At 47.3% G+C, this 26,612-nt stretch overlaps 1 protein-coding gene across 1 annotated transcript in view; it reads left to right on the plus strand.

Annotated features, from left to right (window-relative positions):
• Window positions 1–26,612, plus strand: part of LOC142289738 (uncharacterized) — an 834,494-nt gene that overhangs the window by 498,537 nt on the left and 309,345 nt on the right. Inside the window, exons 11-15 of the mRNA XM_075333662.1 lie at window positions 604–740; window positions 848–974; window positions 1,071–1,213; window positions 1,295–1,421; window positions 20,628–20,660. Coding sequence (XP_075189777.1) covers window positions 604–740; window positions 848–974; window positions 1,071–1,213; window positions 1,295–1,421; window positions 20,628–20,660 — 567 coding nt within the window. The remainder of the gene's footprint in view (window positions 1–603; window positions 741–847; window positions 975–1,070; window positions 1,214–1,294; window positions 1,422–20,627; window positions 20,661–26,612) is intronic.

A 26,612-nucleotide genomic window follows, 5' to 3' on the forward strand; every position in this document is an offset into this window, starting at 1 on the left:
CTGTGGGGACCAATTTTTGGAAAAAAAGGAGACTCTGCTTGGAGTCCCCTTGCTGTGTTTTATATGATTTTAGAAGGGAATGACATGCCTATATTTTTGCGTCTCCTCTTTTTCCTCGTCCTGCGGTTTTGTTTTCGCATGAGTATATGTCCTTGTCACTTTCCCATGTGTTTGTCGTGTCTTGGGAGTTGTTTGTCACCTTTTGGACACCTTTGAAGGTGTTTTCTATGTATTTTATGTGTTTGTGTTTGCCTCCCATTGTTTTCAATGGGGTTCGAGAGGTTTGTTGAGCGGTTTGTCGAACCGAACTCGAACGCAACCTCCGTTCGACGAACCGAACTCGAGCCTCTAGAGGCTCGCTCATCTCTAGCTGTAAGCCATAATCATCAACATTAACAGAAAAAAACACTTGAAATAGATCACTCTGTTTGTAATGACTATATAATATATACGTATCCCTTTTTGTATTGAATTACTGAAATAAATTAACTTTTTGATGATATTCTAATTTATTAAGATGTATTTGTATTTTGCAATTCAGAATGTTGGTATTCATATCAATGTTTGTAGCAACTTATATTTATAAACAATCTATCCCTGCAGATTCTCTTGTTTCAACACTCTGAATTTAAAGGCCACAGCTGGGAAGTGACCAGAGACCTACATTTACTACAAGGGGAGCCTAACCAGCAGGAAGAATGTCTCACTAGTGTAGGCTCTTTGAAGGTTTTGGGAGGGTGGTAAGTATAAAATTGTTCTTGCAAATAATAATATAAGAAAATAATGGCATAGCATACCAGATAATGCCTTTCAGTTTCCCTCACCTTACCACTTCTATTAAATTCAGTTGGGTAGCATATGAGAAGGAAGGCTTTCATGGTCACCAATACCTTCTAGAAGAAGGGGAATATCAGAACTGGTCTCAGTGGGGAGGTTGTACTGAAGAATTGGGGTCACTTCGACATATCCGTACGGTGAGAAATCTAAAGTTCTTCGTTTATTTTTCATGTATGTTTAGTGTTATATTTATTTTTTGTGCTCAATACAGTACCCATTTTCTGTTAAATCAGGATTTTTCTGAACCTGAGATAATACTATATGAGAGTCCGGGTTGCTTAGAAGGTTCATGCTTGCGTCTGAATGAAGCACTGGCAGATGTAGAGGTTGCTCAATATGGGACTAATACTTGCTCTGTCCAAGTACTTAACGGAGTGTAAGTTTGTTTTCAAAAAGGTGATGCTAATTAATGATTTAATCATACCTTTCAAATATTTAGAATAATTATTTTTCTTAGGTGGGTGGCCTATGAGAATGTTGACTTCTCAGGAGAGCAGTATATTTTAGAAAAAGGGATTTATGGCAACTATCAAGACTGGGGAGCTAAAGACAGCCATATTAGTTCTGTGCAGCCAGTACTACAGGTAAGATCTGCTCATATCATACTGTAGTTAGGGTTTTGCTGTACATGTGGGTCACAATTTTATAGACTGAATCAGCATTAGGACATTGCTGTAGTTTGCAAATATATTATCAGTTTTCCATCAACAGTTTTTCCTTGGATTAGCTGCATATACCGTTGCATGCAAAATTTTGGGCACCTTTGGGCAAAATTACTGTTATTATGAACAGTTAGGCAAGTTGAAGATGAAATGATCTCCAAAAGGCAAAAAGTTAAAGATGACATTTCCTTTGAATTTTAGTTAAAAAAAACAAAATAAAACAACATTATTTTCATCTTTTACATTTTCAAATTAATAAACAAGGAAAATGGGCTGATGCAAAAGTTTGGTACTATGCTGTGAGATTTTCAGACTTTATGCCTTGTTTTCTGTCATTTTGCTTTAATCTGTTTTTTTTGTTAGCCATCTTGCTTACTGTTGTGCTGACCTCACCTTGCCCCAAGTCAATATGTATTCCTCAGCTTCTATGTTCCTGCCCTGTTCCCTGCCAATTACCTGCTTACACTGCCTCAGCTGATGGACCAGTGCTTCTGAATCCTGTTTGCAGCCTGCCTGTAACCTGGTGTCCTGAAGTTTTTGGAGGTGCTACCTGTGACAACCTCGACTCTGTCAGTGCTTAGCAGGGGTTACATTTCTTAAAATTCAGCCAGACATGAAGATAGTTTGTTTATAGCCGGGGGTAAGCCTTCATTGTTTTTACAAGACTCTTGTTGACTCATATAATTGCCTTGGTTAATGAAGGCCAGACACAGATAAATCAATTATGCGAACTTCCCATTGTATTACTAAGTGAATTGCTAGATGTGATGTTACTTACCTGTGTCACCCTTGTCTCTGGATATTTGAATATGGCTTGAAGTCTAGCCAATAAGAGCCCAGTCTTTTCCACCAATCGTGAAGACCCCAATGGTTTGTCTCTACAATTGGTGGCAGCAGTGGGACACTACTCAGCCTGGTTTATCCAGGGGAGCTGCAGAGGACTGGTGTTCGCGGACACCGTCCAGGGCTCAACAACCAGGGAGGCACATAAGCATACCCAGCAGGCCATAGGGGAGGCATTCAGGTTTCGGATGCTGCCATGTCCAACCCCACCAGCTCAGCCATGGGACAAGGACCGGAGAGGAGTTACGACCGCAGCAGTAAATGGATGCTACAGGATCTGTGCTAAGTGCTAAAGATTGAATACAGGAATACTGACACTCGGTCAGACTTGATCTGGAAATTGGTCCATTGGGATGCCCAGAATGATACAGAGGATGATGAGGACACCGCCGATGTGGTATCAGAGGAGGTAAACCCTGCATCTCATCCTAGATCCAGTGACAGTCTGGAAACAATCCAAGCCCAAGCAGACTGAGTCAAGGAATTGTTGACTGCATTGGGGCCTGAAGCTTCAAGGGAAGAAAGGGCTGGTGTTCTGCAATTCGTGTTGGATTTCCAATTTCCTTACCACCAGCACCTACCTCCAGGATAGACCACCACCAAGGAAGTCATCTTCGTTACAGGGACGTGCCAGTGTTTAATGATTCCAGCACTGAGATAGATGAACACTTGCAAAACTTTGAGGTGCTAATGCATATGCACCAGGTGCCCACAGCTGAGTGGTTCAAATACCTGTGGACAAGCTTGCCTGTACGGGCCCAGGAGGCTGTCCAGTCACTTGGGCCTCAGGACTGCCTGGACTATGGAATTATTAAAGACATTTTGTTGGCCCTTTTTACCATAACCCCAGAGAGACATCGCACTAAATTCCGGACTATGTCTCGCCAGGGTGTCTTGTACATCGAATTTGGCAGTCAACTCCGACAACACTGTAACCGCTGGCTCGATGGTCAAGCTGTCCACTCCGCTGCTGCCCTCCGAGACGTGATGGTGCTCGAACAGCTGCTGGAAAAGGTGGACCCGGAAATCCGAGAATGGATAGCTGACAGGAAGCCCGACACCCCAAAGCAAGCAGCGTGATTGGCTGATGAATTTACAGCCAACTGACCCAGCTGGAGGCCCGATAAGCCCACCGATCCCAGGAGCTCCCTCAACCATGGATCCAAGCGACCTCTAGACTCCCGTGCTGGACTAACTCATAACACCACAGAAGCCCCAACCAGACAAAGGTTTACCAACAGGGCCGGTGACTTGTCTAACCCACGGCACTGTTATACGTGTGGGTGCCTTGGACACATGGCCAAAGAGTGTCTTCAAAGTCGGGGCCCCATGCCTGGAGCCCGTCTGCCAGTCCAACCAGTCAACATATGCCGAGATAAACCAACGAGACCTGAGGAATGCTACTCCCGAGAAACACCAATAGCTGAGGAAGTGGTTTACCCAGTCCACAGCCTACGGGAAGCCGGACACCGTACACCAGCCAACCTCCATCACCACATCCAGACGGTTAAGGTCGGTGCTGTACAGGCTCAGGGACTTCGAGACACTGGATCTTCCATCACCCTGGTCAGCCCAGATATTGTTCCCACAGAACATCATTTACCTGGCTGCCAAGTTACCATCTCCCTTGCTGGGGGCTAACGCTCGAACATCCCTCTGGCACGAGTGCAGTTGGACTGGGGAACTGATTAAGGGGAGGTTGAAGTGGGGCTCATGGACGGCCTCCCCTACCCTGTTATTTTGGGAAATGACCTAGGACAAGCACTATCCAGCCAATTTGTTACCGCCATCACCCGCAGCCAAGCCAAACACCATCCTGGTACAGGTGTTTCTACCAAGCCATCCGAGGGGAACCCTCCTCCTCAATCTTCAGCCTCCTCCTCAGAGCCAACGAATGTGAGTACCTCAGACCCAACTGTGGCCATTGACTGGGGGGAGATAGATCATAAGGAATTCATGGAAGTCCAACTGACAGACCCCACCCTAGAGCTTATCCATAGTGCGGACGTTATATCGGGAAAAGCCTGCATCCTGCCCAGAAAAACCCTGGACCCATGTACATCAGCTTGTGGTACCCCAGCAATTCCAACCCCAACTATTGCGATTAGCTCATGATGTTCCTGCGGCTGGGCACATGGGGGCCAAAAAGACTCGGGACCGCCTGTTGCGCAGTTTTTTCTAGCCAAAGGTCACTCAAGAAGTGCAAAAATACAGAGCCTCTTGCCAAGTGTGTCAACGTATGCTGGGAGCCCCATGTTGTGCCCCACTCCAACCCATGCCCTTGATAGGAAAACCGTTCCAGAGAGTTGCCATTGATGTAGTAAGCCCCTTAGCCATCCTCAGCTGCAGTGGAAAAATATTCATCCTCACCCTGGTAGTCTTTGCCACCTGCTACCCAGAAGCACTCACCTTATCATCCATAGATGCAGAGCACGTGGCTCAAGCTCTACTGGACATCTTTAGCCAGGTGGGGTTCCCACAAGAAGTATTGCCTGACCAGGGGGCACAGTTCCAGAGTGAACTGATTCAGACCCTGTGGGAGAAATATGGAGTCCGCCCCATGCATACCATCCCCTACCATCCTGAAACAAATGGATTGTGTGAGCTTCAACAGAACGCTCAAGCAGCTCATTAGCCGTTATGTGAAGTCTGAGGGGTGGAACTGGGAGAAAAACCTGCAGCAGCTACTTTTTGCTTACCGGGAGGTGCCGCAAGACTCCACTGGGTTCTCCCCCTTCGAATTGCTGTAGGGCCGAAAGGTACGCGGGCCCCTAGAGCTGGTACAAGAGAGTTGGGAGGGCACCATCCCCACAGAAGAGGTTCCCATACTGGACTATGTTCAAAAGTTTAGGGAAAGGATGAGGCGCCTCATGGCGTTAGCCCACGAGAAAGGCAAAAACGATGTTAAGACCGCACTGCCCGACCCCGAGAATTTGCCTGTGGACAGAAGGTCCTAGTACTAGTACCGGTACGGAAAAACAAGCTGCAAGCTATATGGGCGGGTTCATTCACCATTACCAAGAAATGTGGCAATACTGACTACACCGTGGCCCTGGATCGAGCAGGTTTTCGTGAGCGTACCTACCACATCAACAGGCTAAAAGCTTATGAGGAACAAGAGGTCACCAATTTAACAGTTTGTTGTCCAGAGTTAGATGACCCAGAGTTGGACCAGATCCCAGACCTATTAGTGGACTCCAAAAGGGAAATGGGGGTAAAAGATGTATCACTGGGGGAACAGCTTTGTCCTTCACAGAAGCGACAGATATCAGACCTACTCGGAACATATGAAACCCTGTTCACGAGTCAGCCTGGTAGATACCCCTGGTCCAGCATCATGTCAATACAGGGGCAGCCACCCCACTTAGACATCCCGCCTACTGGGTGACCCCTCCTGTGTTGGCAATGATGAAGGCCGAGGTGGATGACATGTTAAATATTGGAGTCATAGTTCCCTCCCATAGCCCATGGGCAGCCAGTGTTGTGTTGGTGCCAAAAAAGGACAAGAGTACTCGTTTCTGTGTGGACTATAGGCGGCTCAATGAGGTCACGATTATAGATGCCTACCCCATGCCCCGGGTGGATGAACTAATAGATAGGTTATGGGGATCTCGGTTTATATCTACCCTCGATTTGAGCAAGGATTACTGGCAGATCCCACTTACAAAAGACGCTCAAGAGAAATCGACCTTCATAACCCCTTTTGGCCTATTTGAGTTTACCAGCATGCCTTTTGGGATGAAAAATGCCCCGGCCACCTTCCAGAGGATGGTAGACCATTTACTTGAGGGATGTCAGGGGTATGCCCAAGCCTATTTGGATGACATCGCTATCTTCAGTGACACTTGGGAAGAGCATCTTCAGCACGTGTCCCAGGTGCTGTTGAAGGTAGCCAAAGCCCAGCTCACCATCCGACCTGACAAATGCCAAATGGGGATGGCCGTAGTGCTATACCTGGGACATAGTGGGTGCATTCATCCTGAACCTTCAAAAGGTAAAAGCTATTACCTAGTGGCCACGCCCGGTCAACCAAAAACAGGTCCGCGCGTTCCTAGGAACCGCAAACTATTTTCGAAAGTTTATCCCCAATTACAATACGGTAGCAAAACCGCTCACTGACCTCACAACCAAAAGATATGCTCGTAACCTTATCTGGACCCCAGAATATGAAACTGCGTTCCTCCAATTAAAAGACAGGCTGGCCCAGAGCCCAGTCCTGACTGCTCCTGACTTCTGTCGCAGATTCATCGTCCAAACAGACGCATCGGACACAGGACTAGGAGCTGTACTTAGCCAAGTGGGGGACAACGGTGAGGAACATCCGATAGGATACATCTCCCGGAAACTGTTGGACCGAGAGAGAGCTTATGTCACCATAGAAAAAGAATGCCTGGCCATAGTCTGGGCCCTGAAAAAATTGCAGCCCTACCTCTGTGGCAATGAGTTCACAGTCCTCACTGACCACAATCCATTAAGTTGGCTAAATCGCACTGCTGGGGACAACAGACGCTTGCTCAGGTGGAGTCTAGCGTTACAATCTTACAATTTTTCCATCTCCCATAAAAAAGGCAAGAACCATGGAAATGCGGATGGGCTTTCCCGACAGGTGGAGAAGGATGATCGGAAGCCTATCATGTCTGGCTAATATTAAGAAGGAGGAGGAATGTGACGATCTGGACTCTGTCAGTGCTTAGCAAGGGTTAAATTTCTTAAAATTCAGCCAGACATGAAGATAGTTTGTTATAGACGGGGGATAAGCCCTCATTGTTTTTACAAGACTCTTGTTGACTCATGTAATTGCCTTGGCTAATGAAGGCCAGACACACAGATAAATCAATTATGCGAACTTCCCATTGTATTACTAAGTGAATTGCTAGATGTGATGTAAAGGTACCGTCACACTAAGCAACATCACTAGCAACATCGCTGCTGAGGAACAACTTTTGTGATGTAACAGCGATGTTGCTAGCGATGTTGCTGTGTGTGACATCCAGCAACAACCTGGCCCCTGCTGTGAGGTCGCTGGTTGTTGCTGAATGTCCTGGACCATTTTTTAGTTGTTGCTCTCCCGCTGTGAAGCACACATCGCTGTGTGTGACAGCGAGAGAGCAACAACTGAATGTGCAGTGAGCCGGCTTCTCTGGACGCTGGTAACCAATGTAAGTATCGGGTAACAAAGAAGCCCTTTCCTTGGTTACCCGATATTTACCTTCGTTACCAGCGTCCGCCACTCTTACGCTGTCAGTGCCGGCTCCCTGCTCCCTGCACACATAGCCAGACTACACATCGGGTAATTAACCAGATGTGTACTCTGGCCAGGAGTGCAGGGAGCCAGCGCTAAGCGGTGTGCGCTGGTAACCAAGGTAAATATCGGGTTGGTTACCGGAATATTTACCTTAGTTACCAAGCGCAGCATTGCTTCCACGCGTCGCTGCTGGCTGGGGGCTGGTCACTGGTTGCTGGTGAGATCTGCCTATGTGACAGCTCACCAGCAACCCGTGTAGCGATGCTCCAGTGATCCCTGCCAGGTCAGGTTGCTGGTGGGATCGCTGGAGCGTCGCTTAGTGTGACGGTACCTTTACTTACCTGTCTCACCCTTGTCTCTGGATATTTGAATATGGCTTGAAGTCTAGCCAATAAGAGCTCAGTCTTTTCCACCAATCGTGAAGACCTCAATGGTTTGTCTCTACAATTGGTGGCAGCAGTGGGACACTACTCAGCCTGGTTTATCCAGGGGAGCTGCAGAGGACTGGTGTTCGCAGACACCGTCCAGGGCTCAACAACCAGGGAGGCACATAAGCGGTGAAGACCCCAATGGTCTGAATGGAGAGCTCAGGGGTATAAGAAGGAGGACTGTCCATTGCCCAGAGAGACTCTTGCTACATGATACCAATCTAGGACCTGCGGATCCGATTGGCAAGCTATAACAAAACCTGGATTTAACACTATATGGACTTCAGCATTGAATGCAAGGATTCGGCTGCGATACCAATGACTACCTAAGGAAGGAATCCAGCTTGGGACAATCCAGTCATCTGACTACAGACTTTGCAGACCTCAGCCAGCTTCCTAAATCTGGCGTTATTCCATTCTCGGTGGGTGCCCGCCGAAAGCGGGGTGCTGCTGGATTGGAGTAAGTAGCCCTGGAAGCTCTGAGGCACAGACATTCTAATCCCTGGTGAGCCAGCGGAAGGGTGAGACTCTGTTGCCTGTTATATTTGTGTGTTTTGCTGGTTATGTGTTATGTGCCGTTAATTGTTTGGGGATCCAATAAAGTCTTTATATTGTGATTCCCTCATCCTGTGTTGTCTGAGTAGTGTTCCGCCCACGGTTAAGTAGGTCGGGCGTTCAGTTGGGATGAGCCCTGGGCCATGCTGTCTTTCTAAAGGCGGCTGAGCCAGCGGACGAGAGCACCCACTGACCCCCGGGTCTCCACACTACCTTTTCTGCCATCCTCTGCTTTGGATCTCTGGAACTTGTGTCCACACAGGAACCCTTCTGCTCTGCCAAGGACACTTATGTTAGGACCAGGAGGACGGGTAGGCCCAGGAGGTGGATCCACTGGGCTGAACACCTCACCGAGGGCAAGGTGCCCGGTAGCCGGAGCACTACGGGTAGCAGGACAGTCCATTCAGAGGAGTGGAGTGAAGAAGTCTCTGGGACCACGGAGTCTCTGAAGGTAGTCCGGGTGACGGAGCTCAGGTTCGGAGGCCGAGATGATGTCAGGCAGAGTCCGGAACCAGCGGAGCAAGGAGGTCGGTCACCACACGGATCCAGGGATTGGAGATGCCAGGGACTGACGAGATGGCGGACAGTCACCGTTCGGGGTTCTGGAATCGTCAGGACCGGTTGGCGAGACAGGAGCGACTCTACAAGAGAGATAGTTAAGTACGGGACAAGGCACAGGGAGACCTGACACCTAGCTTAGCAAACACGAAGAACAGGCCCCGCCCACTTGGAAAGGAACCCCCTATATACCCTGTACTTGCATCTTCAATATCCTGTTGGAGGACGCTGGCCCTTTAAGAAAAGGTCAATGACCGCGCGCGCGCCCTAATGCGCATGCGCAAGGCCTGGGTGCCAGAAGCCAGAGCAGGATGCGATGTACAGGAGGCAGGAGTGCCGGGCTGGCTCAGCATAGCAGACGGGCGCCGGGACCGGGGACCGGGTTGCCTGGAGGACGCAGGTGAGGGAGCATGGAGGCTGTTGAGCGGGGGACCGGGGAGCGTGGCACGGGAGCGGGGAAGTGTGGTCCGGGAGCGGGGAAGCGTGGCAGAGGTGCCGGGGAGCGTGGCAGGGGAGCCGGGGAGCGTGGCAGGGGAGCCGGGGAGCGTGACAGTACCCCCCTCCCCCACGCCCCCTCCCCACAACCGGGACAGGAAGGCACGTATCAGAGGAGTACCCACATTCTTCCGGGGTTCCCAGGACCTATCCTCAGGACCTTACCCAGCCCAGTCCACCAGGAAGAACTGTCGGCCCCGCACGGTCTTCATGGCCACGATATCCCTTACCGCATAGATGTCATCGTCAGCAATAGGAGGAGGAGCAGAACTGGCAACAGCGGAGAAGGGACCAAGGACAACCGGCTTGAGCAGGGAGACGTGGAAGGAGTTGGGTATCCTCATCGTGGCCGGGAGCTGCAGCTTGTAGGAGACCTCATTGATCTTGCCGACGACTTTAAACGGCCCGATGTAACGAGGACCCAGCTTGTACGATGGTAGCTTCAATCGGACATATTTGGAAGCAAGCCAGACCAGATCTCCTGGAGAGAAACACGGAGGATCCAGACGCCTCTTGTCCGCGTGTCTCTTCATCCGCAGGGAAGCGCTTCCAAGGGACGTCTTGACAGAGTTCCAAATTGTCGAAAAGTCACGGACTATGGTATCAGCAGCAGGGACATCCGAGGAAGGAGATACAGGTAAAGGGATGGAAGGCTGAAGTCCGTAAACGACATGGAAGGGAGAACTGGAGGAGGACTCGCTGACGTGATGGTTATGGGAGAATTCAGCCCAGGGAAGGAGAGTGGACCAATCGTCGTGATGGATGTTAACGTAGTGACGCAAGAAGGAGGTCAGGATCTGATTGACTCGTTCCACTTGGCCATTCGTCTGAGGATGGTAGGCCGACAAAAAGTCCAGAGCCACTCCCAGATGTTTGCAGAGGGCCCTCCAGAAGCGCGAGGTAAACTGAGTTCCTCTGTCGGACACAATGTGTGATGGAAAGCCATGCAAGCGGAAGATGTGCTGTATGTAGGCGTCAGCGAGCTCCTGGCCAGAGGGCAGTCCAGCCATAGGGATGAAATGAGCCATCTTGGAGAAACGGTCCACCACGACCCATATGACCGTATGTCCGGAGGACAAGACCAAGTCTGTAATAAAGTCCATTGCAATGTGTTGCCACGGAACGGAGGGAATAGGCAGCGGCAGAAGACGACCATTGGCAGGTGTGCGGGTGTCTTGTTCCGGGCACAAGAGGAGCAGGCTGAGACAAAGGACGTGACGTCCGTGCGAAGGGATGGCCACCAATAGTGACGTACAATTGCATTCCATGTTTTCTTCTGACCGGCATGGCCGGCTATTTTCGAGGCATGGCCCCAGTGCAAGACTTTTTGTCTATCCATTTCAGAGACGTAGGTCTTCCCGGGCGGTATCTGAGCCAGAGTGACGGGAGCCACCGCAATGACTTTACTTGGGCAGATGATGGGTTGGGATGTCTCCTCCTCCTGTTCCATGGGTACTAATGACCTGGACAAGGCATCTGCTCGTACATTCTTATCCGCGGGCCGAAAATGGAGTTGGAAATCGAACCTGGCAAAGAACAAGGACCATCTGGCTTGTCGTGGGTTCAGTCGCTGAGCAGACCGCAGGTATTCCAGGTTCTTGTGGTCCGTGTAAATGATCACGGGGTATACTGCTCCCTCCAGAAGGTAGCGTCATTCTTCCAGAGCCAGCTTGACTGCTAATAGCTCTCGGTCACCGATGGTGTAGTTGCGTTCAGGCGCTGAGAAGCTCTTGGAGAAGAAACCGCAAGTAACCATCTTCCCGGTGGAGGACTTCTGCATGAGCACTGCTCCGGCTCCAGAGGAGGAGGCATCCACCTCCAAGGTGAACTGTCGGTTTAACTCAGGATGGTGGAGCACAGGAGAGGAAGCAAATGCCCGTTTCAGGGAGCCAAACGCGGCGTCGGTCGCAGGTGACCAGTCCTTCGGATTAGCCCCCTTCTTGGTCAAGGCAGAGAGAGGCGCAGTCAGGGCAGAGAAGAGAGGGATGAACTGACGGTAATAGTTCGCAAATCCAAGAAAACGTTGAATTGCCTTCAGTCCGGAAGGAGGGGGCCAGTTGAGAATGGAAGAGACCTTCTCTGGGTCCATCTGCAGGCCGGTATCGGAGATTACGTAACCCAGGAAGGGAAGAGAAGACTGCTCGAAGACACACTTCTCGTACTTGGCGTACAGAAGATTCTCTCTCAGTCTTTGTAGTACCAGCTGCACGTTCTCTCTGTGGGTCTGGAGGTCCGGAGAGAAGACCAGGATGTCATCCAGATATACCACCACACAGACGTAGAGAAGGTCCCGGAACACGTAGTTCACTAATTCTTGAAAGACTGCCGGTGCGTTACATAGGCCAAAGGGCATCACACAATACTCGTAGTGCCCATCGCGAGTGTTAAATGCGGTCTTCCATTCGTCCCCAGAGCGGATGCGGACCAGGTTGTAGGCACCATGAAGATCCAACTTGGTAAACACACGAGCTCCTCTAAGCCGATCAAACAATTCGGGGATGAGCGGCAGGGGGTATTTATTCTTTACGGTGATTTGGTTCAATCCCCGGTAGTCAATGCATGGGCACAGGTCGCCCTCTTTCTTCTTAACGAAGAAGAAGCCTGCTCCAGCAGGAGAGGAGGATCTCCGGATGAATCCACTTGCCAGGTTCTCAGTGATGTAGGCAGACATGGCTCTTGTTTCAGCAGGGGACAAAGGATATATCCGTCCTCGAGGTGGTGTGGTTCCCGGGAGTAGGTCGATGGCACAGTCGTAAGGACGATGTGGCGGCAGTACCTCTGACTCCTTTTTATCAAAAACGTCCGCGAAGGACCAATAGGCCGAAGGCAGTCCTGGTAGGGACTCCGAAACCGGAGGTCGTCGGATGGGCTGTATGGACTTCAGGCAGTTCTCGTGGCAAGAGATGCCCCATCGAGTAATTTCACCAGTACGCCAGCTGACCGACGGTTCGTGTGTCCGTAACCAGGGGAGTCCCAGCAGGATTTGATAAGACATGTGTGGGAGGACGTAGAGAGTGATGTTCTCGGTGTGCAGGGCACCGATACATAGTTCTACTGGCTTGGTGATCCACGAGATGGTGTCAGAGAGGGGTCTCCCATCTACAGAGGCAATCACGAGGGGTTTGTCGAGTGGAGTAACCGGTACCTGGTACTTGTCCACCGTGGCCTGCTGGATGAAATTGCCTGCTGCCCCGGAATTGAGGTACGCCTCTGCCGTGAACCGCGTCTCTCCTGCTGTCACTTGAACAGTCCACGTAACCGGGTCTGAGAGAGTCCCAGCACCTAGGGTGGCCTCTCCTACCAACCCTAGGCTTTGGAGTTTCCCGGCCTCTCCGGACAGGAACGTAGCAGGTGTGTGCCCTCTCCGCAGTAGAAGCAGAGGCCCTTGGTGAGCCGTTCTGCTCGGCGTTGTTCGGACTGCCACAAATGATCAATCTGCATGGGTTCGTGGACAGAGACGCCAGACGATGCCGACTGAGTTACGACGGGCTTCTGCGGAGGAGAAGAATGCCGTATCGGACGTCTCTCGCGGGACACCTCTTTCGATCGTTCCTGAAAACTGAGGTCAACGCGGGTGGCTAGTGCAATCAGGGCATCCAGGGTGGAAGGAACATCGCGGCCTGCCAGCTCGTCCTTAATACGACTGGAGAGTCCTTCCCAGAAGGCGGCGGTGAGGGCCTCATTGCTCCACCCCAATTCTGAGGCCAAGGTGCGAAAGCGGATGGCATATTGGCCCACCGTCAAGGTCCCCTGACGTAGCCTGAGGAGTGATGAGGCGGACGCGGCGGCACGTCAGGGTTCGTCAAAGGTGGTTCTAAACGCCTGCAGGAATTCCTGGATGTTAGTGGTTACAGGGTCCTCCCTCTCCCACAAGGGGTTCATCCAGGCCAGTGCCTCACCCTCTAGATGGGACATCACAAACGCCACCTTGGCTTGGTCGGAGGCAAACAGGTGCAGAAGCAGCTTAAAGTGGAGGGAGCACTGATTCAAGAATCCTCTGCAGGTCTTAGGATCGCCGGCATATCGGGGTGGAGAGGCCAAGCGGAGTTTAGAGGCTTCCGAGGAAGCCGCCACGGGAACTGCGGCCGTGGACTGTGCTGTTGAAGCCTGAGATGCCAGGGACGTGGCAGTTGCTTGCAGCGTGTTCAGGCGGGTATCCACCGAGGACATGAAGGCCAGCATGCGGGACTGAGTCTCGCAGTGTCGTCCGAGTTCCTGCTGCAAGCCGCCCAGCTGGGCCACTAGTGCTTCGGCGGGATCCATGGCCTGTTCTTACTGTTAGGACCAGGAGGACGGGTAGGCCCAGGAGGTGGATCCACTGGGCTGAACACCTCACCGAGGGCAAGGTGCCCGGTAGCCGGAGCACTACGGGTAGCAGGACAGTCCGTTCAGAGGAGTGGAGTGAAGAAGTCTCTGGGACCACGGAGTCTCTGAAGGTAGTCCGGGTGACGGAGCTCAGGTTCGGAGGCCGAGATGATGTCAGGCAGAGTCCGGAACCAGCGGAGCGAGGAGGTCGGTCACCACACGGATCCTGGGATTGGAGATGGTAGGGACTGATGAGATGGCGGACAGTCACCGTTCGGGGTTCTGGAATCGTCAAGACCGGTTGGCGAGACAGGAGCGACTCTACAAGAGAGATAGGTAAGTACGGGACAAGGCACAGGGAGACCTGACTCCTAGCTTAGCAAACACGAAGAACAGGCCCCGCCCACTTGGAAAGGATCCCCCTATATACCCTGTACCTGCATCTTCAATATCCTGTTGGAGGACGCTGGCCCTTTAAGAAAAGGTCAATGACCGCGCGCGCGCCCTAATGCACATGCGCGAGGCCCGGGTGCCAGAAGCCAGAGCAGGATGCGATGTATAGGAGGCAGGAGTGCCGGGCTGGCTCAGCATAGCAGATGGGCGCCGGGACCGGGGACCGGGTTGCCTGGAGGATGCAGGTGAGGGAGCATGGAGGCTGTGGAGCGGGGGACCGGGGAGCGTGGCACGGGAGCGGGGAAGCGTGGTCCGGGAGCAGGGAAGCGTGGCAGAGGAGCCGGGGAGCGTGGCAGGGGAGCCGGGGAGCGTGGCAGGGGAGCCGGGGAGCGTGGCAGGGGAGCCGGGGAGCGTGACAACTTACAAGTACAGTAAGAGAGACTGAACTATATCTTGAGACTTCTGCTGAACTTTGAGGATCTATTCCTGCTTAATTTGTTCTCAGCCTCTGCACCTTGCAACTGTTTAACCCTTCTCATGTTTTGTGCACTTACTTGGATGAAGTAATATAAGAACTCTTTAGCAAACCTGTGTCCCTGTGTTTCCCTTCTACCCTTGTACTAGGCTCTATACTGTACAAACAGTATTTAACAACATACATATGCATGGTTAATACCTAGTAGCGCCCCCTTTGGCAATTATCACAGCTTGCAAATGCTCTTTGTAGCAAGTCAAGAGTTTTTTAATTCTTGTTTGGGGGATTTTCATCCATTCTTCTTTGTAAAAGTCCAGTTCTGTGAGATTTTTGGTTTGTATTGCATGTGACACACCCCAGGGTCTGTAGGGTACTCAGTTTCGGGCGTTTAATCACGGGGACGTGTCACAGATGGCCAGTGACCGGTTCCGTGGCCCTGTTGGTCACTTGAAAAATGTTAAAGGAAAAATAAAATAAAAGAGAGAAAAAAAAATGTCTTTCGTGACGCCACTTGCGGTATGCAGTTATATGATGGAGCCACCGCTGCGTAGTCTCTCACGGCTGGGGCTGTTGGTTTTGAGCAGCTTGGATCTTATTGCCCTCTGCAAGTAGAGCTAAGCCCCAGGGAAAAATGATGATGGTCGTAGTATAGTGAAAGTGTGTGAAGCAGAGGTTCAGGAAGAATTCAAACAACACAGGGACTGCGCTTCAACTTGTTCTTTACTCACTGGTTCTGTGGTACTGCCACCCGTCTTGTGCTGGTCTCTGCCGATATGGGTCTCAGGTGATCCTGTGTTCCTCTGATCTCAGTGCCGGTGTTGTGACCTGGTGGGCTCTTCCTCCATTCACCCTTCTGTAGTTAGTGGGTCCCCGTTGCCTGAAGCGTTTTGAGGTCCCCTCTTGGTCTCACAGTCCTGGCCCGTATGGCAGGCAGCTTGAATCTCTCAATGGGTTGGACTTCTGTTCCAGTTTCCAGGTTCCCTCGTTGCACTAAAGTCGGTGAGGAACTTTGATGATCCCCTCACCTGGCAGATTTAATAGGTGAGCCTAAAGTGTATTCCTGTACTAGGTCTCTGCACCCCGCCTTTGCTCGGTCCCATGAATACTGACACCGTACTCTCCCTGGTGACCGTACTCCTTTTGACCCACCGATGTCACTCCTCATGTTTCTCACTGGACCTGAGTCTCCTCACACTCTCCCTGACTCAACGACAACTCCTGACTGACTTTCAAATGTCCCTGTCAACTGTCCAGACTAGCTCCTCCCCCTCCTGGGTTTCTGACTAACGGGATTGGACAAGTCCTGACCAATAGGTGGCCATCATCAGATCTGTCTCTAGCCTGTTACCCAGTCTGGAAAAAGGGCATAGAAATGTGTGTGTGTGTTTGGTGCTTACCAGCTCCGGACTCCGAGAAACTCTAGGTAAGTACTGCACCTGTAAGTGGATACAGTACCCTGTGGCACCTGACGCCTCAGGGGCACCACATTTGCACTGCTTTTTTGAGGTATATCTACAGATTTTCAATGGTTTTTCAGATTAGGGGACTGTGAGGGACATTGTAAAACCCTCAGCTTGCGGCTTTTGAGGTAATCTACACCATGTGCAGAATTATTAGGCAAGTTGTATTTTAGAGGATTTTTTTTTATTGATCAACAACTATAGTCTCAATCAACCCAAAAGACTCTAATATGAAAGCTTAATATTTTGGAAGTTGGAGTGGGTTTTTTTTAGATTTAGCTATCTTAGGAGGATATCTATTTTTGCACGAAACTAATGCTGTGCAGAATTATTAAGCAACTTAATAAAAACCAAATATATTCCCATCTCACTTGTGTTTATTTTCACCAGGTAAACCAATATAACTGCACAAAATTTAGAAATAAACATTTCTGACATGCAAAAACAAAATCCCAAAAAAATAGTGACCAATATAGCCACCTTTCTTTATGATGACACTCAACAGCCTACCATCCATAGATTCTGTCAGTTGCTTGATCTATTTACGATCAACATTGCGTGCAGCAGCCACCACAGCCTCCCAGACACTGTTCCGAGAGGTGTACTGTTTTCCCTCCCTGTAGTTCTCACATTTTATGAGGGACCACAGGTTCTCTATGGGGTTCAGATGAGGTGAACAAGGGGGCCATATCATTATTTTTTCATCTTTTAGACCTTTACTGGTCAGCCACGCTGTGGAGTAGTTGGTTGCATGTGATGGAGCATTGTCCTGCATGAAAATCATGTTTTTCTTGTACGATACCGATTTCTTCCTTTACCACTGCTTGAAGAAGTTGTCTTCCAAAAACTGGCAGTAGGTCTGGGAGTTGAGCTTCACTCTATCCTCAACCCGAAAAGGTCCCACAAGTTCATCTTTGATGATACCAGCCCATACCAGTGCCCCACCTCCACCATGTTGGCGTCTGAGTCGGAGTGGAGCTCTCTGCCCTTTACTGATCCAGCCTCTGGCCCATTCATCTGGCCTATCAAGAGTCACTTTCATTTCATCAGTCCATAAAACCTTTGAAAAATCAGTATTAAGATATTTTTTGGCCCAGTCTTGACGTTTTATCTTATGTTTCGTGGTCGTTTTTTCAACTTTCCTTACCTTGGCCTTGTACCTGAGTATGGCACACCTTGTGCTTTTTGATACTCCAGTAACGTTGCAGCTCTGAAATATGGCCAAACTGGTGGCAAATGGCATCTTGACAGCTTCACGCTTGATTTTCCTCAATTCATGGGCAGTTATTTTGGGCCTTTTTTTTCCCAACACGCTTCTTGCAACCCTGTTGGCTATTTGCTATGAAACACTTGATTGTTCGGTGGTCACGCTTCAAAAGTTTGGAAATTTCAAGACTGATACATCCCTCTGCAAGACATCTCACAATTTTGAACACTGTTCAGAGCCCGTCAAAACTTTCTTCTGACCCATTTTGCCAAAGGAAAGGAAGTTGCCTAATAATTAAGCACACATTATATAGGGTGTTGATTTCATTACACCACACCCCTCCTCATTACAGAGATGCACATCACCTGATTTACTTAATTGGTAGTTGCCTATACAGCTTGGAGTAGGACAACATGTATAAAAAGTATCATGTGATCAAAATACTAATTTGCCTAATAATTCTGCACACAGTGTATTGTGGAATTTGACATGTGTTTAGGATCATTAGCCACTTCTAGAAGCCCTCCTCTTTTCAACTTTCAGCTTTTTTACAGATGGTGTTAGGTTTGCATCAAGCTTTTATTGAAATTTAATTGAATCCATTTTTCTCTCTACTGGTGAAATGTTCCCTGTGCCATTGGCTGCAACACAACCCCAATGCATGATTGATCCACCCCCATGCTTAATGGTTGGGTTATGTTCTTTTCCTGAAATCCTATGCCCTTTTTTTCCACACATACCTTTTTATCATTGTGGCTAAAGAGCTCTAGTTAAACCTCATCGGTTTTCGTCTGATCACTGGAGAATACAGTAAGTTAAGGGCACCTGTGCAAACACAATACATGGGCACTTTGGAACCCAAAAACTCATTAAAATGCACAATTCCCTCTAGTTTGGAGGTAGAAATGGGCCCCTCAACCACTTGGGCCCCTGTGTGGTTGCACAGGCTCCATAAATTATGTCTTCCCATGCTTCTGATGACTCTTCCGTGAAGGCCAAATTTGTGTAGGAGTCTCTGAACCTTAAAACAATGTACCACAATTATAAAGTCTACTAAATCATCCTGAAGGTCTTTTGCAGTCAGCCGGGGACCCTAATTTGGCTCTTTAGCAATCCTAGGAGCGGTTTTCACTGACATTTTGCTGTAAAAAAAACCCTGAAGTTGAAAAGAAGATGACTTCAACAAATGGATAATGGTCCTAAACACACATCAAAATCCACAATAGACTACCTCAAAAGGTGCAAGCTGAAATTTTTACAATGGCCCTCACAGTCCCCAGATCTGATCATCATTGAAAATCTGTAGCTAGACCTCAAAAGAGCAGTGCATGCAAGACGATCCAGGGATCTCACAGATCTGGAAGACTTTTCCAAGGATAAATGGATGAAAATCCCTCAAACAAGAACTGAAAGACTCTTGACTAGCTACAAAAAGTGTTTACAAGCTGTGATACTTGCCAAGTGCTACCAGGTACTAACCATGTAGGGTACCAAAACATTTGTATCAGCCCATTTTGCTTTTTTAATAATTTAAAAATGTAAATATTTATTTTGCATAAAATATAAAAGAAATGTGTCATCTTTAACTTTATGCCTTTTAGAGATCATTTCATCTTCAACTTACTAACTGTTCACAATAACAGTAATTTTGACGAGGGGTGCTCAAACTTTTCCATGCAACTTTATTTAGTGTTTTCATCTGTCACTCAAATCTAAAACACGTAAAGCATCTCACAAATTTTAACATCTGCAGCATGCACAAAAATCTGCATCTATGCTTTCATCCAGTGTGTGAAAAAATTTTTGGAAAGTCACATAGCATTTTATTAAACTTTACCGTCTATAAAAATGATAACACTTGTGAATAGTACAATATTACAAACCAATCTGGATAAAATGTTGGAATGGGCAAACACTTGGCAAATAAGATTTGATGTTGATAAATGTAAAGTAATGCACCTAGGACAGAGTAATCCTATAGCTGCGTATACATTAAATGGAAGTAAACTCGGGACTACAGAACAGGATGAAGGACTTGGGGCGGCACGGTGGCTCAGTGATTAGCACTGCAGCCTTGCAGCGCTGGGGTCCTGGGTTTAATTCCCACCAATAACAACATCTGCAAGGAGTTTGTATGTTGTCCCCGTGTTTGTGTGGGTTTCCTCTGGGTACCCTGGTTTCCTCCCACACTCCAAAGACTTACAGATAGGGAGTTAGATTGTGAGCCCCAATGGGGAAAGTGTTGCTGATGTGTAAGACACTGTGGAATAACAGCGCTATGTAAAATGAATGTTGTGAGCCGCTCTGAGTCTTTGGAGAAGGGAGGCATAGAAGTTTGACAAATAAATAAATAAATACATTTTAGTTACAAGTAAGCTAAGCAGCAGTACTCAATTTTGCAGCTGCAAAAGCAAACAACATAGTAGGGTGTATAAAAAGAGAGATTAGATCCCGGGATCCCAACATATTGTTACCCCTCTATAAATCAGTTGTAAGGCTACATCTGTAATATGGGATCCAGTTTTGGACTCCACATTTTAAAAAGAACATTCAGAAGTTAGAGTCAATTCAAAGGCGGGCAACTAGACTACTACAAGGAATGGTAGGCCTCCCCTATGATGAGAGGCTGAAAAAGTTAGATTTGTTTAGATTAGAGAAAAAAAAGACGTTTCAGAGGAGATCTTATTTATATGTATAAATACATGTGTGGTCAATATAAAGGACTGGCACATGACTTATTCTGTCAAAGGACCGGGGGAGGGGGGGGGGGTGTTTCCTGCGAGTGGAAAAAAAAGAGATTCTGGCAGCTAAATAGGAAAGGGTTCTTTACAGTTAGAGCAGCCAGACTGTGGAATGCCCTACCACAAGAGGTAGTAATGGCAGACACTATAATAGGGCTGGATAATTTCTTAAGTACACACAACCTTGTTGGTTATAAATGACTTAATGACAAAATGTACAATTGGTGGATTAAGGTTGAACTAGATGGATCTAGGTCATTTTTCAACCTATGTAACTATGAATATACCTCAGAGCTCCACTACAGATGTTGGCAAAAATAAAATGCATTGAAAAAGTATAGCACCAAAACTGTAAAGTTTAATGGTTGATTTTGTGTCATTAGATTTCACTATGCTTATTATTTTACATATTTCTTTTCATAGGTTGGAGGTCAGAATATTCAATATTTACCTAAGGTGAGAAACAGTGCTGATTCATATGGAGAACAAGAGGTGTATAGTAGAGAGGGAAATGTCAGGACCCTGTGCTTGGGTATGTGCAAATGATAAAAGGAATCTGTCACCAAGTTTTTGCTACCTTATCTGAGAGCAGCATAATGTAGGGGTAGAGACACTGATTCCAGCAATGTAAGGCTATGTGCGCACGTTGCATTCAGTAACTTGCAGAAATAAACGCATCCTCTGGCAAAATTTGTCGTTGTCAAATTTGGTTTTGACCACATAAACGCAGGAAATACGCAAGCGTTTTTATAGCGTCTTTGCCGCGTTTTGATCGCGTTTTACATGCATTTGCAGTGCTTAAATTGAGATGCGTTTTCAATACAAATACACAACTAAATAAAGTTTGCACATTCAAACAGTAGTAAAAAATTGAAAAGAAAAAAATATATAATAACCTTTAAATCATACACTATAATGATAATTTACCGAAAATGAGTAATGAGATTTAATAATTATTTCCAAAATAAAGTAAAAGTATTGTTTGACTCATTTTTTAAAGTAGGAATGGATGTGAGGGCAAATGGAAGCCTCTTGACTTCACTATACTGCCAAAAAAGCATGCTTTGATTTTGACAAAAAAAGCATGAGTTTAGCATCATAAAAGCATGTAAAACGCTAGAAATTTCTTTTAGGATGCATTTTGATAATTCTCATTGACTTCAATATTAGCAAAACGCTTCCAAAATGGTAAAAACAATTGACATGTTGCTTCTTCAAACGCAGAGATTTTGACAAATTTTTTACACCAAAAATGCTGCGTTTTTAAAAGTATCGTGCGCACAAGAAAGCCCTATTTTCCATAGACTTTGCCTGGAAATCAAAACGCATGCAATTTTGCATTAAAACGCTGCAGCTCAAAATGCTGCGGAAATGCATGAAAAAACGCAACGTGCGCACATAGCCTTACACTAAGGCTATGTGCGCACGCTTGCGTTTTGTACCTCGTTTTTGCGGTGCGTTTGTGTGTTTTTTGGCTCAAAACTGCATGACTTTGCTTACCCAGCAAAGTCTATGACATTTCATTTTTGTTGTCTGCACACTGCTGTTTTATTTGGCTGCGTTTTTGTGGTGAGAAAAAAAAAATGAGCTTGTCAATTCTTTCCTGTGTTTTCCTGCGTTTTCCCATCCATCCAATGCATTTGAAAAATTCACAAAAACACAGGGGATCAAAAACTCATTTTTGTGCGTTTTTAGCAGCAAAAAACGCACAGAAATGCAGCGTTTAAATAACCCAGCCTGTGCACATAGCCTTATTGAGCTGCTTGATGTAATTTTGATAAAACCACTATTTTGTCTGCTGCAGATTTATCTGACTGCTGAGCTCTTTACAACCCCACCCAGATAAATGATTAAACAGTTTTCTGCCCTTGTACAGTGTTCACAGAAAGCTGTCAATCAGTGGTGGGGGCTGGGGTTATATAGAGCTTCTTAATATGCTGGACTACCTGGCAGCAGGCCAAGTAGTCCTCTAATGATGATCTCCTGCTGATTAAGCAGTGATTTTATCAAAACTACATTAAAGTCCACTTTACACGCTGCGATATCGTGACCAATATCACTAGCGTGCGCACCCACCCCCATCGTTTGTGCATCACGGGCAAATCGCTGCCCGTGGTGCACAAAGTCACGCGGACCCGTCACACGTACTTACCTGCCTAGCGACGTCACTGTGACTGACGAACCGCCTCCTTTCTAAGGAGGCAGTTCCATGTCATAGCGATGTCACTAGGCGGCCGCCCAATAGAAGCAGATGGGCGGAGATGAGCGGGACGTAACATCCCACCCACCTCCTTTCTTCCTCATTGCCGCCGGCGATAGGTAAGGTGAGGTTCCTCGTTCCTGCGTTGTCACACATAGCGATGTGTGCTGTGCAGCAGCAACGATATTCGAGATTAGGGGGGCATGTCACCGATGAGCGATTTTGAACGTTTTTGCGACGATTCAAAATCACTTATAGGTGTCACACGCAACGACATCGCTAATGCGGCCGGATGTGCGTCACAAATGTATCGTCCTCCATGTATAAAGTAGCCCTCATAACCCTCCAGTTATAGTGCAACTCCCATAGTCCTTCATGTACTATAATTTACCCCATAGTTCTCCATATATTATACTGCTCCTCATAGTCCTCCATATATTATAATGCACCCCCATAGTCCTCCATGTTTTATAATGAACCCACATAGTCCATGTATAAGGTAGCCCCTATAGTCCTCCATATATTATAATGCAGCCCCATAGACTTTCATATTGCATTATGCAGCCCAATAGTCCTCCATGTATAATACACCCCTGTAGTCCATGTATAAGGTGTCCTTCATATTGCATTATGTTGCCCCCATAGACCTCCATGTATTATGCAGTCCCATAGACCTCCATGTATAATGCAGCCCCATAGACCTCCACATATAACGCAGACCCCTAGGACTCTGGCACCGTGTACTCACTGATTTAAAAAAACAAAAAACAAAAAAAAAAACAAGTACTCACCTCTCCCCATTCCCCCACTGCTCTGATCAGTGTCCTCCCGTCCTGCACTCTGTGCTCTGCAGTCTCACAGAAGTGACGTCAACGCACTCAGGGGGAGAATGATGAAGCATGGAGCAGAGCGTGTGCCTCGATGCTTCATCATTGCTGTGTGTGAGAGGAGCCTTGTGCCGCCACTGCTGCTGACACTGGGCCATATAGCGGCTGGCTGTGTGGTCTGCCACAGAATAGTGCTGCTCCTCTCTCACAGAGAGGAGCCGGCTGCTGATCTGCAGGGCAGGCTCTGGGCCCCTAACCTGCCAGGCCCGGTTGCGATGGTGACCTCTGCGACCAAGGTCATTACGCCCCTGCAGGCTATGCAGGACCTATATCTGCTCCTATGTGTGAGGAAAAATAGGAGGACCACTGCCAGAGACTTCCAGCAGATTATTAATAGCTATGTTTAAAACCATAGTGTCAGAAAAGTGGATATAAGGCTGACATAAGGGTCCGACATTCTGTAGTGTGATGTTTTGTAATTTGGTACTGTGCAGCTTGATTAGCGTTCCAGAGAACAGCAGTAATGGCAAGGCCATTGGTGCCACATTTTTCGTCACAAATTATTATCTACATACATAATTACCAGTTGCGGATATAACCGTATCCCACAATGCACTGCCAGTTGCACTGTCGCAATTCGCACCCACATCATAGCCATGGTAACCAGGGACAACAGTGCATCCGGAACCCAACTTGTGGGCTGAGTAAGCACAATTCTGTTCCCAGTCTAACATTGTGCTACCCATTCCACATCCAGATATAATGAGGTGTTGGTGTTTTAAATTACACATTTGCGATGTCACGGAGCAGTAAGGAGGCGTGGCCGAGTATGTCCGCCCTTGCCTGACATTGCCATGCCTTGAGCGATGTTGCGGCGAGCAATGAGACATGGCAGCATTGACGAGACATGTTGGAACTGACGAGAGAGAGAGAGAAAAACTACCGTATTTTTCGCTTTATAAGACGCACTTTTCCTCCCAAAAATTTGGGAGGAAAATGGGGGGTGCGTCTTATAATCCAAATATAGCGGTACCTGGGGGTCCTGTCTGTGCTGCGATCGGGCGGCCGGGTGCCTGTGGCTGCGTGCAAGCGGCCGGGTACCTGTGCTTGCGTGCAGTGGCAGCCGGGTACCCGTGGCTGTGTGCGGCCTGGTGGGGCTGGATTTCTCCATTTTCTGCAATTAACAATTTTGATGTTAAAAAAATGTGACATATCAGGTGTCTGTATCTACTGGGCAATGCTTCAATGCCTATCGAGAATAAGACAATCTGGGGGTCCAGGGCGGGGTTTCGGTGAGTTACCTTTGAAATTAGTCCCTCAACGTCCCTCCAAACGTTTTTCATGTGGTTGCAGCTACAGAAAATATAGGCTAGGCTGCCAATTCCGCCACAACCCCTCCAACAATCTGGTGACTTTGTGGGGTACATAATATTTAGTTTTTGTGGTGTCAGATACTCTGTCGTACACCTTATAGTGTTTCTCCTGCAGGGTTATACAGGAGGAGTTTCTATATGTTATTTTTAAGGCTTTAAATAGTTGATTGGGATCAATGGTGAGACTTGCAATTCCTTCTCCGAAGCAGTAATAATGTTGTGGTCTTTCATTTGCTTATGCTCTTCACTAAATAACTCATAATAACTCAATACCTCAACAATACTATTGCCCTCACGAAGAAGCCCCCCAGGCAAAACACGTCAGCGTGATTGATTCTCCTCCTGCAAATCCTTGCACGGTAATTATCTTCAGCCGGACACATTGTCTTCTTTCTTGGCTGCATGATTTTTCCTCAACCAAGAAAAAAGGGAGTCTCTGATGCAATAGTGTATTTTTTTGCAAAAAATTAGCAATATTCACTTTATTATAATTAAAGAAACATAGTACAAAAATTGATCTCATAAAAAGCACATACAAGGTCATAGGCAAAAACTCATAGTCCAGGATAAACAGGTTCACACAAAGATATGCTCAAATTATTTTTATGTATATTTTTTGGGATAACCTACACAAATTCTGGTCTCATTATTTTTAGCACTTATTGACTGGATCCATTCTTCCAGTCATATTATGTCAAAATTAATTAAGATCCGCTCTATATATTGAAAGATGACTGTTGTATTTACTTTTCCTCAAGAGGATATGTAGGGGTTAATCCTCCATTTTATTTAGCCTCTTCCAAATAGAGCAGAGGAACATCAAAGGGTGGGTGCGCACTTGTGTGTGCCATTGAACCTGACTGCCATTGAAATCTTCACTAGATTAAATCTCTGGATCAAGAAAAATACCGCAGCTAAATAGCTGCCAGTCAGGTACATATACCAAGTAAGAAGTTATGCATCTATGCAAAATGTTTTTCTTTTCCTCACTCAGGCACACACAAATGCATTTTTCTCATGATAAGGTGAATTGTATATAACCTGTTATCTTTAATATACAAACACCACCCCTGTTAGTGAGAGCCCATAAAATCAATGAAAGTTAATCATTTTAAATTACCCATTTTTACTTGAGCAGCTTCTGAGTGTGACCTCTTATGCCTCCAATGCGCATTTCACCAAAGCTTCATCAGGGAGTGGCACATGAGCTGGTTATACTCCCACTACTCATATAGCCCGCCTCAGATGTTATGTCCAATGGCAGTGCATTTATCGGCGCATGCCTCGTGACATCCCAGATCTCCGTGGGCCGCCGTTCCTCTCCTGACAATGCCTGGGCGCTGGGACACCTTGTGTATCAAGCGCACAGGCACCGCCGCCAGACAACAGCAGCATCCACAGGAGAGCAGGGAGAACACCAGGCACGCGCTCAGCACCACCACGGGAGCGATACGAAACCCTCCGTTTAAAGAAATTCATATGCAAGGTGCATGACATTACTAAGCCCCAAAATAATGAACACGATTAAATAACTTCATAGCCCACATACAAACATGTGCTGCTGACCCATCTATATCTTTTTCTATTGCCTGTACGCTCACATACAGGTATATACCAGCAAAACCTGCATGTATATGGGCAGTCTCATAAATCCACAAAGATATGAGACTATAAACTTTAAACTCCAAGTGTCATGAATATCCGATGAATTGGGGCTACTTGCTTGTAGTATGATGTTTCACATATACGTTTAATTCTATCCATTGGCAATCATGGGAGGATAAATAGATTTCCTTTATTGTTTCGTCATATATGGTGTGGGAGGTACCATGAAGAATATTTTTCATGGATTATGTATTGCTGTAAAAAAAGAAGTTTTTATGTTTTTTCTTTTTTTACAGCAATACATAATCCATGAAAAATATTCTTCATGGTACCTCCCACACCATATATGACGAAACAATAAAGGAAATCTATTTATCCTCCCATGATTGCCAATGGATAGAAT

The sequence above is a fragment of the Anomaloglossus baeobatrachus genome, chromosome 2 (genome assembly GCF_048569485.1).
Source record: "Anomaloglossus baeobatrachus isolate aAnoBae1 chromosome 2, aAnoBae1.hap1, whole genome shotgun sequence".
NCBI lineage: Eukaryota > Metazoa > Chordata > Amphibia > Anura > Aromobatidae > Anomaloglossus > Anomaloglossus baeobatrachus.